The 13,551-nt window shown below is 41.8% G+C and overlaps 1 protein-coding gene across 2 annotated transcripts in view; it reads right to left on the bottom strand.

The window, feature by feature from the left end:
* The window catches only part of Tnrc6b (trinucleotide repeat containing adaptor 6B), a 227,108-nt gene that overhangs the window by 133,322 nt on the left and 80,235 nt on the right, over nt 1-13,551 (bottom strand). For both annotated transcript variants that reach the window (XM_042697931.1, XM_042697934.1), the window contains exon 4: nt 7,059-7,126. In XM_042697931.1, the coding sequence (XP_042553865.1) occupies nt 7,059-7,126 (68 nt within the window). The remainder of the gene's footprint in view (nt 1-7,058; nt 7,127-13,551) is intronic.

The following is a 13,551-nucleotide window of genomic DNA, read 5'->3' as shown; positions in this document are numbered from 1 at the left end:
GCATGAAGCCCTGGGCTTGATTCCTCAGTACCATATAAATGAAAAAGTTGGAAGTAGCACTGTGGCTCAAGTGGTAGAGTGCTAGCTTTGAGCAAAAGAAGCTCAAGGACAGTGCCCAGGCCCTGAATTCAAGCCCCAGGACTGACATACATACATACATGCATGCATACATGCATACACACATACATACATACACATAAATAATCCAATATCCTTCTAGAAAGGAACATTTGATATGAAATGAGCTTTTCAGGAGCATAGCAAAATACATACTATGAGCAAATTTCGTGTGTGTATGTGTGTATATGTGTGTGTGTGTGTATGTATGTGTATGTATATGTGTATGTGTGTGTCTATATGTGTGTGTATGAATGTGTGTGTGTGTGTGTGTGTGTGTGTGTGTGTGTGTGTGTGGACCCTAGAGCTTGTCTCAAGGCCTAACCTTGAGCTTTTGTGCTCAAGGCTAGCTTTCTATCACTTGGACCACATCTCCACTTCTGGCTTCTTTGGGTAGTTAACTGAAGATCAAAAATTTCCCGGACTTTTCCTACCCAAGCTGATTTTGAAACCATGATCCTCAAATCTCAGCCTCCTGAGCAGCTAGGATTACAGGCGTGAGCCACCAGTGCCCAGCTTATGAGTAAGTTTCTGTTCATGCTGCTTTCTGAAAAGCTATCATAGTTTTTGTATTTACTCCTGCATTAAACACGTCATGTAGTTATAGCTGTGTAATTCTAATGCAGTAATTATATGGCAATAAATTTAGCTTGACTGATTTGCTATAGTAACTCTCCTAAAGTGAGTATCTCAGAAAATGATTACATTAGATACACTAATAGTAAATAAACTCTATTAAAAAGCAATAACATGGGAACAATATATAGTGTTTAAAAGCATAAACACTATTACGTCTTGTTTACATACACCAGAATTCCGCACAAATGATGCAAATATTAACCAGTTAGCACAGAAATTTCTCAATATTCTCAAAGAAATTCTATTTTTTAGGAGAGCTTTTTATATGTCAGGTGATCATCTTCTACCTATTAATAGAACTTAGTTTAAAGAATCACAGAAACAAAATAATTTTTTAACAGATGTGGTTGCTTACACCTATAAATCCAGCTGCCAGGAGGCAAAAATCAAGAGAATCATAGTTCAAGGCTAACTGAGGCAAAAAAGTTTGAGAGATTCCACCCCAGAGTTCAGGCTCATGACCAACGGGGGGGGGGGGGGGGGGGGGGGGGGGGGAATATTAGTTAAAACCCCATCTAAACCAATAGAAAAGCTGGTGTAATGACCATAAATACATAAGCAGGAACATCACAACTCAAGAAGGATTGGGCAAAAAGTTTAGATGCTACCAGAAAAATAAAGCAAAAATCAGGCTTTAGATGTGGCTCAATTGGTAGGGCACAGGCCTACCACAAAGCCCTGAATTCCAACTCCAATACTGCCAATAAATAATTATTACTTAAGGTTTCTAGAATCTATGGTAAAGTGTTAAATGGTGGCACAATTATCTAACAAAGTCCTAATCTTACAAGAATTTGCTTTCTGATCTTGGACTAATGGTATTAACTCTGAGACCTACCCTGACCTTCATAAGTTAAAGACTGTTTATCAAACAGATACTGTGAGAGTACATAGGAACTACTTTACTAAAACTAAAAGGCATTGACTTCTCACTTTTGTCCAAAAGGAAACTAAAGGTGGCATTAGAACCTGGCATTTCTACATTCATTTTACACCTGTCTTCTTTGCCCTAAAACTTCGGGCCAAACTCCTTCTTAACTGCACATAGGCATATTAATCATGGCAAAGGCTAAAACCTGGTAACACGTAGGCTATCTCCTCCCCTTTCAAGGCTGAAGGCACAAAGCTGCCAGTAGTGAAGATATCTTATTGTCAATTTCTACGTTGTCCAGAACACCCAAAAGCCACCTGAAATTCTCCAGTCATTATCCTAAACCTATGGTCAGTTCCTTGGAATCCAGGAACAACAGAGATTCCTACAAAGATCACCCTGTGATCAGCAACTGCAGCTGTCTCACTGGAACTAGACTGTCCCTTCCAAGAATAGGAACTTCTTCAGGCCACCTTATGACACCAGAACTTAGTGATCAACCAGACTCTCCAGGACAAAAACTGCTTAGTTCTGCCTATCCCAAAGCTCTGCCCCAATCCTTCCTCAATTCCAACTGAAACAGATGTCAGTATCCCATAGATGGGCTGACATGTTTACCTTTCCTCCTCCTAGCATGGCTATGGCGAATTAAAATCTTCCCTGCCTTTTCACCCTTATTCACATGGTGGAACCCTTAGAGTCAGGCATCTAGCCTAGGCCTCCAATTAAAATAGCCAATGAAGCCGGGCACCGGTGGCTCACGCCTGTAATTCTAGCTACTCAGGAAGCTGAGATCTGAGGATTGTGGTTCAAAGCCAGCCCGGGCAGGAAAGCCCATGAAACTCTTCAATAAATCACCAGAAAACCGGAAGTAGAGTTGTAGCTCAAGTGGTAGAGCACTTGCCTTGAGTGGCGCTGTAGCTCAAGTGGTAGAGTGCTTGCCTTGAGCTGAAGAGCTGAGGGACAGTACTCAGGCCCAGAGTTCAAGCCCCATGTCCGACAAAAAATAAATAAATAAATAAAAATAAAAAATGAATGCCAGCCATTTTGGAAATCAACTTGGAAAAGAAGTAAACTAGCATTCTACCTCATACCATACACAAATGTAAGTGACAGCTCAATTAAATTGAGTCTAAAAGAATGAGACTATAAAAGATATCAAATTACAGAAGCAAGTCTCAGAATTATATTGAGGGAAAAACTCTACTTGTTTTCAACCAGGCTTGGTGATACGTATCTGTAATCCCAGCACATGGAAGGTAGTGAAATAAGGATACTGGGTCCAACTGATGCCATCTTGATAATGTAGTAGATAATAAGGAATTGGGTCTAACTGGCATCATTTTGGCTTCTTGGTACATGGAAGGTGAAGTACCACCCCCAGGTGATGGGCAGCGGGTCTGAATTCCTAGAGGCAGGGGTAGGGACTTGGACAATAGATTACTGCACCTGTCAGACCTATCCTAAGTACTCTGGAGACTCTTGAGCTCCCTGTGACCCTGTCCCCTGACCATGACCCTATTTGACACTCCATCACCACCTCGGCTGCCATTCTGCACTGTGTCTCATGTCTCCTGACCCTTCTCAGGTCACCATGCCATCCTTCTTCAGCTCTCTATTAGCTGATCTACTTGGTTGAGATAGGTTTTTTTTGGTTGTTGTTCTTTCTTTATTCAGCTACCCCCATGGCTCAGTTTCCTAACAATATTAAGAGTATTCAAGGATGCAAGTTTTTGGGGGACATGTCTCCACACACAGTCACTGTCTTTCTAATAAAGACTCCCAATTCGACCAATCAAAATGTGGCTTCTCTGTATCTTGTGACTGAATTACCATATGACAGAAGAGGCAGGAGGATATCAAGTACAAGGCCAGCCTGGGCTAAAAAAATGTTTTACAAACCAGCCTGGGCTCTAGAGAGCTTGCCTCAAAAAAACAAAACTAATCTAATCTATTTGTCTTGAAATATATGGATATATTTAGGAAGATTAAAAGGGAAGGAAGGTAAGAAAAGAGTCGCACTTTTCTCTCCTTGCACACTACTCTCCATTAATCTTAAAAGAGATAATGGTAATCTCATAAGTCATCTAGGAATGTGTCACTTCTAGGTCCTGCTGTGTAGTATTCACTCATAGATCTCCTGTCCAGGATTCAATCAGGGTTCAATGTATATAAAGTTTAGCAATAGTCATTAGACAAGAAAAAAAATAAAGCTTGCTGGGCACTGATGGCTCACATCTGTAATCCTAGCTACTCAAGGGGCTGAAATCTGAGGATTGTGGTTCAGCACATGCCTATGTGCAGAAGTCCACTCATATAAATCTGAGATCCTTATGTCCAAATGATTTGGGCGCTGTCCCTGAGCTCTTCAGCTCAAGGCTAGTGCTCTACCACTTGAGCCACAGCGTCACTTCCGGTTTTCTGGTGGTTTATTGGAGATAAAGAGTTTCACGGACTTTCCTGCCCAGGCTGGCTCTGAACTGCAATCCTCAGATCTCAGCCTCTTGAGCAGCTAGGATTACAGGCGTGAGCCACCGGCACCCAGCCAAATGATTTTTTTTTTTTAAAGCCAGAAGTAGAGATGTCTCTCAAACAGCAGAGTGCTAGTCCTGAGTGAAAGAGCCAAGGCAGAGCTCAAGGTCCTAAGTTTAAAGCTTCAGTAAAGGGTTGGGGATTTAGTTCAGTGGAAGAGCACCAGGCAAGTGCAAGGCCCTGAGTTCAGTCCTTAGTTCCACAAAAAAAAAAAAAAAAAAACCAGAAAGCTAAAAAAGAACAAAAAGTCAGTGCCAGTGGTACACACCTATGATCATAGTTCAAAACCAGCCGAGGCAGGAAAGTCCATGAGACTGTTATCTACCATTAGCCACTGGAAAACTGGAAGTGGCGCTGTGGCTCAAGTGGTAGAGCTCTAGCCTTGAGCTGAAGAGCTGAGGGACAGCGCCCAGGCCCAGTTCAAGTCCATGACTGACAAATAAATAAATAAATAAAAGCTCCAGTACGAACACAAAAAAGTTTAGTACTGGGGAACGTAAGTCAGTATTACTGGTAAATACTTGTCTAGTATGTGTAAGGCCATGGGTTCAATTCTTAGCACTGCAAAATAATTAACTTTTTGAAAAAATTAAAAGTCTGCCAGGAATCTATGACTCAACTGCTGATCTGAGGATCAGCCTGGGCAGGAAAGTCCATGAGCCTCATCTCCAAATAACCTCAGAAAAAGATGAAAGTGGAGGTGTGGCTTAAGACTGCTGGCTTTGAGCACAAAAAGCTAGAGGACAGCACCCAGGCCCTGAGTTCAAGCACTAGGATGAGTATCCTTCCCCCCTCCCACACACATATACATAAAATTAAAAGAACACAAATTTTTTGCTTCCCACTCTCACAGGTCCAGAGGAGGAATACATAGTGAGAAGATGCATTTTTGCTTTATTACTTTACTATGAGATAGGAGACTTCATTCCCTCCCCAAAAAAGCAGGAGTTGGAGATATAGGTTAGTGAGAGAATGCTCGCTTAGCAATCCAGGCCCCAGGATTCTATCCTTTGCACCAACAGAACAAAACACAACTCTCCAAACCAAAGCAGAATTCATTTATGCAAAGAGTAGGTCATAGGAGGTTTCTAAGAGCCAAATAAAGACACTACACAGATGTTGAGGTCCCACAGGGCTGCTGGAAACTGTGCAGGACACACTGGATGCACAACATAGAACTTGGGTAGAATCTCACCCTGAAATGTTTCCTGAGTACCTATAGAAGCTGATTCAGAACAGGGGTTACTAGAGCAGGGCTTTAAAGACAATCAGCAGGTTGTCTGGGAAATGGACACTCTCTGGAGAATGGAGTTTTCATCTGTGTCTTCAAGATGGGCTTAGTGCCATTTTCATTGATTCCCCCAACTCCCTTCTACTTACGAGGCTGTGACCCGGACAGCTGCAGCTTTGCTAACTACAGCACTTTTTAGGAACACTGTAGGGGAGGGAAAGGATTTGACAGAGTGACACTACAAAACACCTTAAAGTCAGCAGTATCAGGGTTCAAATCCTAACTTTCAGTTCAAAATGCATTACCATGGGCAAGTTTCCCACTCTAATCTGAGTAAAATTGAGACAATATGCTTTGAGGAGTAGAGATGATAGATTATAAAGCTATCTAACCAAACTATCTATGTACAGAAAGCTTTTGACAAATGAAGCTATAACTTCTAAGTTACAAGACCTTGGAGCAGTGTAAGGGGAGGATGGTGCTAGGGCCACAGAGAAAAGCTCTGCAAGTATTTCTCCTCTTATTTCAGTCTCACTGGGAGCAGACAGATGTCTGGCATTCTAATTTGCTAAAGATGAATTGATTCCATCAGTTCATCTAAAATATAAATGCATTAGACAGAAGACAGCAAAGTTAGGATTTATATTGTGAGCTATTTTTAAAACTGCTAGGTTAGCAAATTAAACCGGCTGTGAAAATAACCTGGTTTCCATTCACTGCAAACTCAAGACAAGCCATTCTCAACCGGGCCAGCACAATCTAGCCCACAAAATTCATTCCTAAGTGTTCCAGAGGCATCATTTCCTCAAGACAGACCAAAATTAAACTATTTTCAAGGGAGAGAGGGAAAGATGAGGGAAAGAACTCTCTCTCTACAGATTTTCAGTAAATTCCATGAATTATGATCCTATTCAATTCAGGAGACTACTGACTAAATAAAAAAAATAGTAGGTATGTCAGTACTTTAAGCCAATCTTAAGTGTTTTTCCTTTAAAAGGGCATATGAAAAACCAGTCTACTCTGCAGCACAATTTTTCAAATTCTATGACAGAGGAAAAAAAAAAAAATCTACCCACTGCCATGAAAAAGCTACCCAGCAGTTTCCAAAATCAAGTTTAAAACCAATCACCCTTTAAAAAGTCAGAGGAGATATCCTGAATTATTTAGAATGTTGGCTAAGTTGTATTATTTATAATTTCTGTTCTGTTAGGAAGCGATTTGTTATTTAAACAATGATCAGAAGTATAAATAACCACTGGAATAGAATTCAGGAAGTACTATTCAAATAAATTCACACTTGGAATGTGAGGAAAAGTCTATTAATTTAGTTCACTTCGTGAAGACATTGCTATGAAAAGATGCACAATTTTATATTTTCTTTGGAAAACAACTAAACTGAATTAGTTCAATTTGGAATATCCCAAGTCTTAAAGCCTTTGCTTAGCATAACATAAATTTTGATTAGTCAAATGTAAAAAGCTACAAAGCCAACTTTCTTGTCCCTCCAGTTAGTTGGCCTATAAATAGAAGCAATGCATTAACCACCACCAAAGGAACTGGTATGTTCCACAATGTATGCATCCCAGGCAAACAGGATCTCAAGCGCATTGAATCAAAGTGCTTGTGAGGATCTGTAATAGGACCCTTTTAAAATAAACTGTGACTCACTGTTTGCTTTCTTCACCAGGAGGTGGAGTCTTGCCATGCCCTTCCATTACAAAATCCTCCTGTTCCACCTGCAAAGGCAAGTACCATACATAGGTCAGCAGCAGTCGGGAACTAAGATGTAACCAAGACTCGCTCCAGATGCTGGCTCCGTGCCTGACACACCCACAGAGCAATGTCACTACAGTGCCTACAACAGACGCCTGGGCTTATGGCTTTCCTTCCCTGTTGTTTAAGGCCCTTCTCTTTGGTAACCAGGTTTGCCGAATTGAAGGAGGCGTGTTGACTTGCAACCCATGTTGCAAACGGAGACAAAGGGTTAGGATCCAGAATTGAAAAAGAATGACTAAAAACCAATGAGAAGGGCTGGGAAGGTGGCTCAGTGGTAGAGTGCTTGCCTCATATGCATGAGGCCCTGGGTTTGATTCCTCAGCACTACATAAGCAAAAAGAAAAAAGCCAGAAGTGGCGCTGTGGCTCAAGTGGTAGAGTGCTAGCCTTGAGCTGAAGAGCTGAGGGACAGAGCCCAGGCCCAGAGTTCAGGCCCCACAACTGGACCCCCCCCCAAAAAAAAAAAACAAACAATGAGAACAAGTCAACCTAAGAAAAGTCTGCAAAATAACTGAGTACAAGGTTCACATAATGTCCTTTAAACATATGAAAAGCTGCTTACTCTCTTACCAGTCAAGGAATTTGTATGAAAATCACAAAGGTATTTCAAAACAATAGCAACTCTCATTTACTCCTAGTGGGAGGGCAAACTAGTGCAAATGCTTTGAAAAAGTTTTCCCTATCTAGTATAGTTGAACATAGAGCAGCAAATTCCTTTCTAAGTATACATCCAAAGAAATTTTGCAAATATATAGAAATTCCTTCCTTCCTTCGGTCTTCTCCCCAGTGCTGATCCTGGAGTGTGAACTCAGGGCCTGAGTGCTGTCCCTGAGCTTCTTTTGCTCAAGGCTAGTGCTCCAGTACTTGAATCACAGCTCTATTTCCAGCTTTTCAATAATTAGTTGGAGATGAGAGTCTCCTGGGCCTTTCTGCCCAGGAGTGGCTTTGAACCTTGATCCTCAGATCTCAGCTTCCTCCTGTGTAGCTAGGATAACAGGTATGAGCCACCAGCATCTAGCCCTGAACTTTTTTTTCCTTTTTACTGAAGGCACTCTACCACTTAAGCCACATTTCTACATCCAACTTTCTGGTGGAATCTCACAGATTTTCCTGCCTGGGCTGGCTTCAAACCATGATCCGTGGATCTTAGCCTCCTAGGTAGTTAGGATGTATTGTTTTTTACAAAAGAAATATAGAAGCTAATACCCATCAACACAGCTATATACCTCAATCTGATTGAGTTTCAAAAATGTAACACTGATAAGAGAAGAAAGTCAAAAAAGAACATAAATATCCCTCAGTATCCACAGAGTATTGTTTCCAGGATTAACCTCTTTGGATCTGAGGATGCCCAAATTCCCTAATGCAAAATGGTGTGGTAATTTGTAAATGACCTACATACATTCTTCCATATACTTCAAATAATCTCATAAATGTTATATAAGCAGTTGTTTTACTGTACTGTTTATGGAAGAGTGATTCTAAAAATCTAAACATGATATAGTTGTTTCCGAATTTTTTCTTTGTTTGATGATGCTGGGCTGGAACCCAGGGCCTCACGCAAAGAGCCATAGTTGCAGTTCATTATTTCTCCCCAATTATTTTCAATCTGCAGTCAGTTGAATCCATGGATGAGAAATCATAGACAGGGAGAGCTGTACAAATACAGAGTCATTTTTATTCATTCATTCATTCCAAGTGTGTAAAACACATTCAAAGACTACTGCTGAGTGATGGTTGTGAATCTGTAATTATTTCCCATCTGTTGTTCATGTACTGTCCCAGGTATATTTTATTCTTTTACTTCTTTAGATCAAATGCTGACCACACAAACAGCACAGGAAGCTTGTAGTCATGTCATATCATTCTGGGTAACACCTCTTGAAGCCACTGTTTCCAAGTATAGTACTTTGTCACCTACACTGACATCCTTCAGGTTTGAGCCTCTGGGTGGCAGGTGCCAGGTCGGCAGGCCAAAGCACTAGCCAGCCGAATTGGGAGTATCAAAGTCCTGCCCCAGAGAGCTGGGAGGGGCTAGGCCTCGGCCCTCTTCCCTGGAAGAAAGAAGAGGAGAAAGTCTTTTTGGTATGTGTTTGGACAAGAGCTTTCTGTGTAGCCCAGGCTGGCCTGGAATTAGCAATCATCCTGCTTCAGCCTATATGCAATCTTAACCATATACAGCTTAAGTCTCTAATCTGAAAATCATATGTTGGTATCCAAAGTTTGGGATTTCAGGTTTTCAGATTAGGGATGTTTGGTGTGTAAAGTCTATGCAAATATTCCATTCCCATGTTCATTTACCATGCAGTGGGAATACAATGCATATGGCCTGGGCAGAGCCCTAAAGGAATTCAGACACTGTGTAGACCTATCCCAGGCAGGCAGAAAGCCAGCCTGCTGCTTCCCACTTCAGCTAGGCAATGGGCAGGTCTGGGCTCTTACCAGCAACAGGTTCCCCTATACACCTCAGTCCATGCTGAAAAGAGGAAAATCCTGCAATCTGACTTTAACCTCACTGCCTCTGCTACTCTACCCTTCCACTGGAACTGGAATCGTCCATAGGTTTTCTTCTAGAGTCTATTTGCATCCTTCGATGACAGACACCATGAGTCTCCTCTCAGCATCCTAGATTTGCTCTCCACAGACATGCTCTTAGGATATTCCCACCTTACCAACCTGTTTCTCTACTGCCCTGGACGGCAGAGCGCAACTGGAGAAAGCGACAGAGCTGGTTCCTTCGTGAAAGCATGCAGGTGACTTCCGCTCTGTACTCCTATCTCAGCACCTGGCACTGCCGGGAAGCCCCCTCTTCTCCTCTTTTTTGGGGTGTCATTCTACTCAACTTCAAAGGTGGTTTCCAAGTTGTCTTTTCTAGGAAGAGTCAGGTGACCTTCTCCAAGCTCCCCCGGCTCTCTCTAGGAGACCTCCAGCAGCCCTGACCCTGTGTGCACCTATTTCACCCTGGACGAGAGCCTGGGAAGAAACAATGCAATCTTTGTCTGCTTCTAGTCAATGGAACACAGCCCTCCCAGATAGGCCTCCATTCATTAGCACACTTTCCAAATCCCTACTCCCCAAACTAAGTACCTGAGGAAGGACTTTACCCAACTACTTCCCTTTTCCAGTCTCCAAAACACGGAGCCCTTGTCTATCCCACAGGATGGCAGGGTCTAATAATGTCTTGACTAATGCCCCTTCTCTTTTATTCTTCTCATACTAGGCACTGAAACCTTCCTGCTTATTCAATTTCTGCCCTTTCTATTTGTCTGCAAGGCCAGATGAGTATCCTAAATTTGCTTTTTCTGCCGCCCTAGTTCCTGTGGGAGCTTCCTGTATCAAGAATTCTTTTTGTTGAACTCATTCTTTCTCCCTTTCTAGTAAATCCATCTCAACTCATCCATATTTTGGAGACTGTCTTATTTTTTTTTGGGGGGGGGCAATTGCAATACTCTAAACACCCTGATTTTGTGTAGGTATGGAGCCAGTCTTGCAATCCTCCTGCCTCAGCTTCTACAGTGTGGGGCTTACAGATATGTACTACCATGCCTGGCTTTTACAACCCAAATTATTAAGAATAAACTATGCCCCATTACCTCCATGTTCTCACTACTAATCTATTTCTTAAATACTTAATTTTTTACTTGTTATATATACATACATATATCTATATAGAATTGATTTTCTAATTGGTTTTTGCAATGCCTCTTGAATGCTAGGCAACTACTCTATCACTGAGCTAAACCCCATCCCCTAAAAACATGATTTTAAAAGTTAATACCTCTTTCCCAATACATACCTCTCTTCCTTCCCCAGTCCTCCCAACATGAGTCATCATTTTTCTCTAAATCAATAGTCAGCTCAAACAGTGCTATTACTAAGTAAACAATATACAGAGCCCAAAATTGGAATGGTATAATTAAATTTCCTTTATTGTATAATTTCATTTCCCCGAAACTAGCAATTACTAATATCTCTTACTTCTTTCTTTGCTCCTATCTTCCCTTCTTCCCTTCCATTTTTTCTCTCTCTTCCATGATTCCCCCCACCACTTGCTATGTATTTTTACTGAATGACTCTCAAAATCCCCACCAGAGCCAGAAATCTCATCACCATCTCATACCCCTCCGGTGACAGGTCAGCCACAATCTTGTAGACACTCCTCAGGGATCACTCACATTCAAACCTGGATTATTTGTGCTTTAGGTTGCTGAACCACTGACAACTAGCTAGCCAGGTTATGTCTCTTCCCTTCCTCTCTGGAATTTCCTCTTCCTCTTATCTCTCCTACGCTAGACAGGCTGCCAGATCTTTTTGTTTGTTTTATAACTGTTTATTCCCCAGATTAAGTGGAGCATATATTCCAGTGATTTTCTGGTCAAAGGAATGTGGACTGAGTGTTTTAAAACATTGAACGACTTAAACACTCTTATCAACACATACAGTTAGACATATAGAACTCCTAGTCGAATATAGAATTTGTAGTAAATATTTTTCCTCATTTGAAGGTAATGTGCTGCTGTCTTGTAGCTCCTAGATGTTCTGTATCATTCTAAAGCCTAAATTTAGGTGTGACCTCTTTCTTCTCTAGAAACTTTTAGGATTTTCTATTATCCTTGGTTTTCTAAAAATACAAACCATGAACTACAGTTCTTTTTTCACTTATTGACTTGGTAGTGGGTAAGTGCTAACAATCTAGGAACTCCATCTCCTCAGGTTTGGGATATTTTCTCCTACTTATTTGACAATCTCTGTCCTCCAGTTTGTTCTTGCCTTGTGGGATACCTGTTATTCAGTGTTGAGTCTCTGGAATTAATAAACTGATTTTCTGTCTCCCCATTTTTTTTCTCTCATCATTGAAAGAAATCCACAGAATTCTTTCAGCTTTACTTCCTAACACTTGTTATACACACGGCTTTATGCTGGAACCTAGGATCTTGACCCTGGGTAAGAAGATGCCCTACCACTGAGTTATATCCCAGCCTTCTTAGCTACCGTTAAGTGTACGGTTAAGTGGCATTAAGTAGATTCACACTGATGTGCAGCCATCACTACCACCTATCCTAGAATATTTTCATCTTTCTTCTGAAACTCTGCATTCCCTAAACAATAAATCCCTATTTCTCACTCCTCCTGTTGTCCCTGACAACGGCCATTCTGCTTGCTATTTCTTTTTTTCTTTCTTTTTAAGATGTAGTTGTACGAAGGAGTTACAATTCCATAAATCAGGTTATGAATACAACACAGCTCAGTCCATGTCACCCCTCCCATTGTTTTCCCCCATATCCCTTTCCAAGCCCAAACCTCAAGTTACATCGTTGTTTAATTTCTACATAGTATACATTGAACATAATGACTGCATTTGCTCCCCATTCCTTCCTCCATTTATGTGTCTGCTTCCTACTTCTATGAAATGAAGTACCAGCAAAGTGATTTGGTATTAGTCTTTTTGTGACCGGCTTATTTCATTCAGCAGAACAACTTCAAGGTTCACCTATATTGTAGTGTATGGAAGGATCTCCTCCTTTTCCGGGGCTCAATCGTATTCCACAGCATGTGCAGCCCTGCATGCACTTGGGTTGCTTTCCAATTGTTGACTACTATGGTACTGCTGCTATCAACATGGTGTGTAGACACCTTTTGTGAATCTGTGTTTTCTATCCTATTTTTTGTTAAGGAAGGTCTCACTATCTAGCCCAGACTGGCCTCAATTCACAACCTTCTTCCTCACTCTTTTTTTTTTTTTGGGAGGGGGTGGGGGTCTGGTCGTGGGGCATGAACTCTGGGCCTGGGCGCTGTCCCTCAGCTCTTCAGCTCAAGGCTAGCTCTACCACTTGAGCCACAGCGCCACTTCTGGCTTTTTTCTTTTTGCTTATGTGGTGCTGAGGAATCAAACCCAGGGCCTCATGCATGCAAGGCAAGAGCTCTACCACTGAGCCACCTTCCCAGCCCCCTCTTTCTGTTTTTTCAGGGAGGACCCTGTGCCTTTTATCCACAGCCTTGAACCACGATCTTCTTATCCATGCCTCCTGGGTAGCTGGGCCCACAGACAGTGTATAACATATCTGGCTTGTTGGTTACGATAGGAGTTTTGCCACACTTTGCCTAGCATGGCTTTGAACTAGGACCCTTCAAATCTCTAGCTCCTAAATGGTTGTGGTTAGAGGCATAAGCCACTGTGTCTGTCTGTCTGGCTCTTTGTTTATTTATTTATTTAGTTGGTCATGGGGCCTGAACTCTGGGCCTGGGTGCTGTCCCTCAGCTCTTCAGCTCAAGGCTAGCGCTCTACCACTTGAGCCACAGCGCCACTTCTGGCTTTTTTCTTTTTGCTTTTGTGGTGCTGAGGCATCGAACCTGGGGCCTCATGCAAGCACTCTACCACTGAGCCA

This window comes from Dipodomys spectabilis, unplaced genomic scaffold (genome assembly GCF_019054845.1).
Source record: "Dipodomys spectabilis isolate Male_0828 unplaced genomic scaffold, ASM1905484v1 ptg000230l, whole genome shotgun sequence".
NCBI lineage: Eukaryota > Metazoa > Chordata > Mammalia > Rodentia > Heteromyidae > Dipodomys > Dipodomys spectabilis.
Note: the sequence above shows the minus strand (reverse complement) of the source record. Positions and strands in the feature narration are given on the sequence as shown.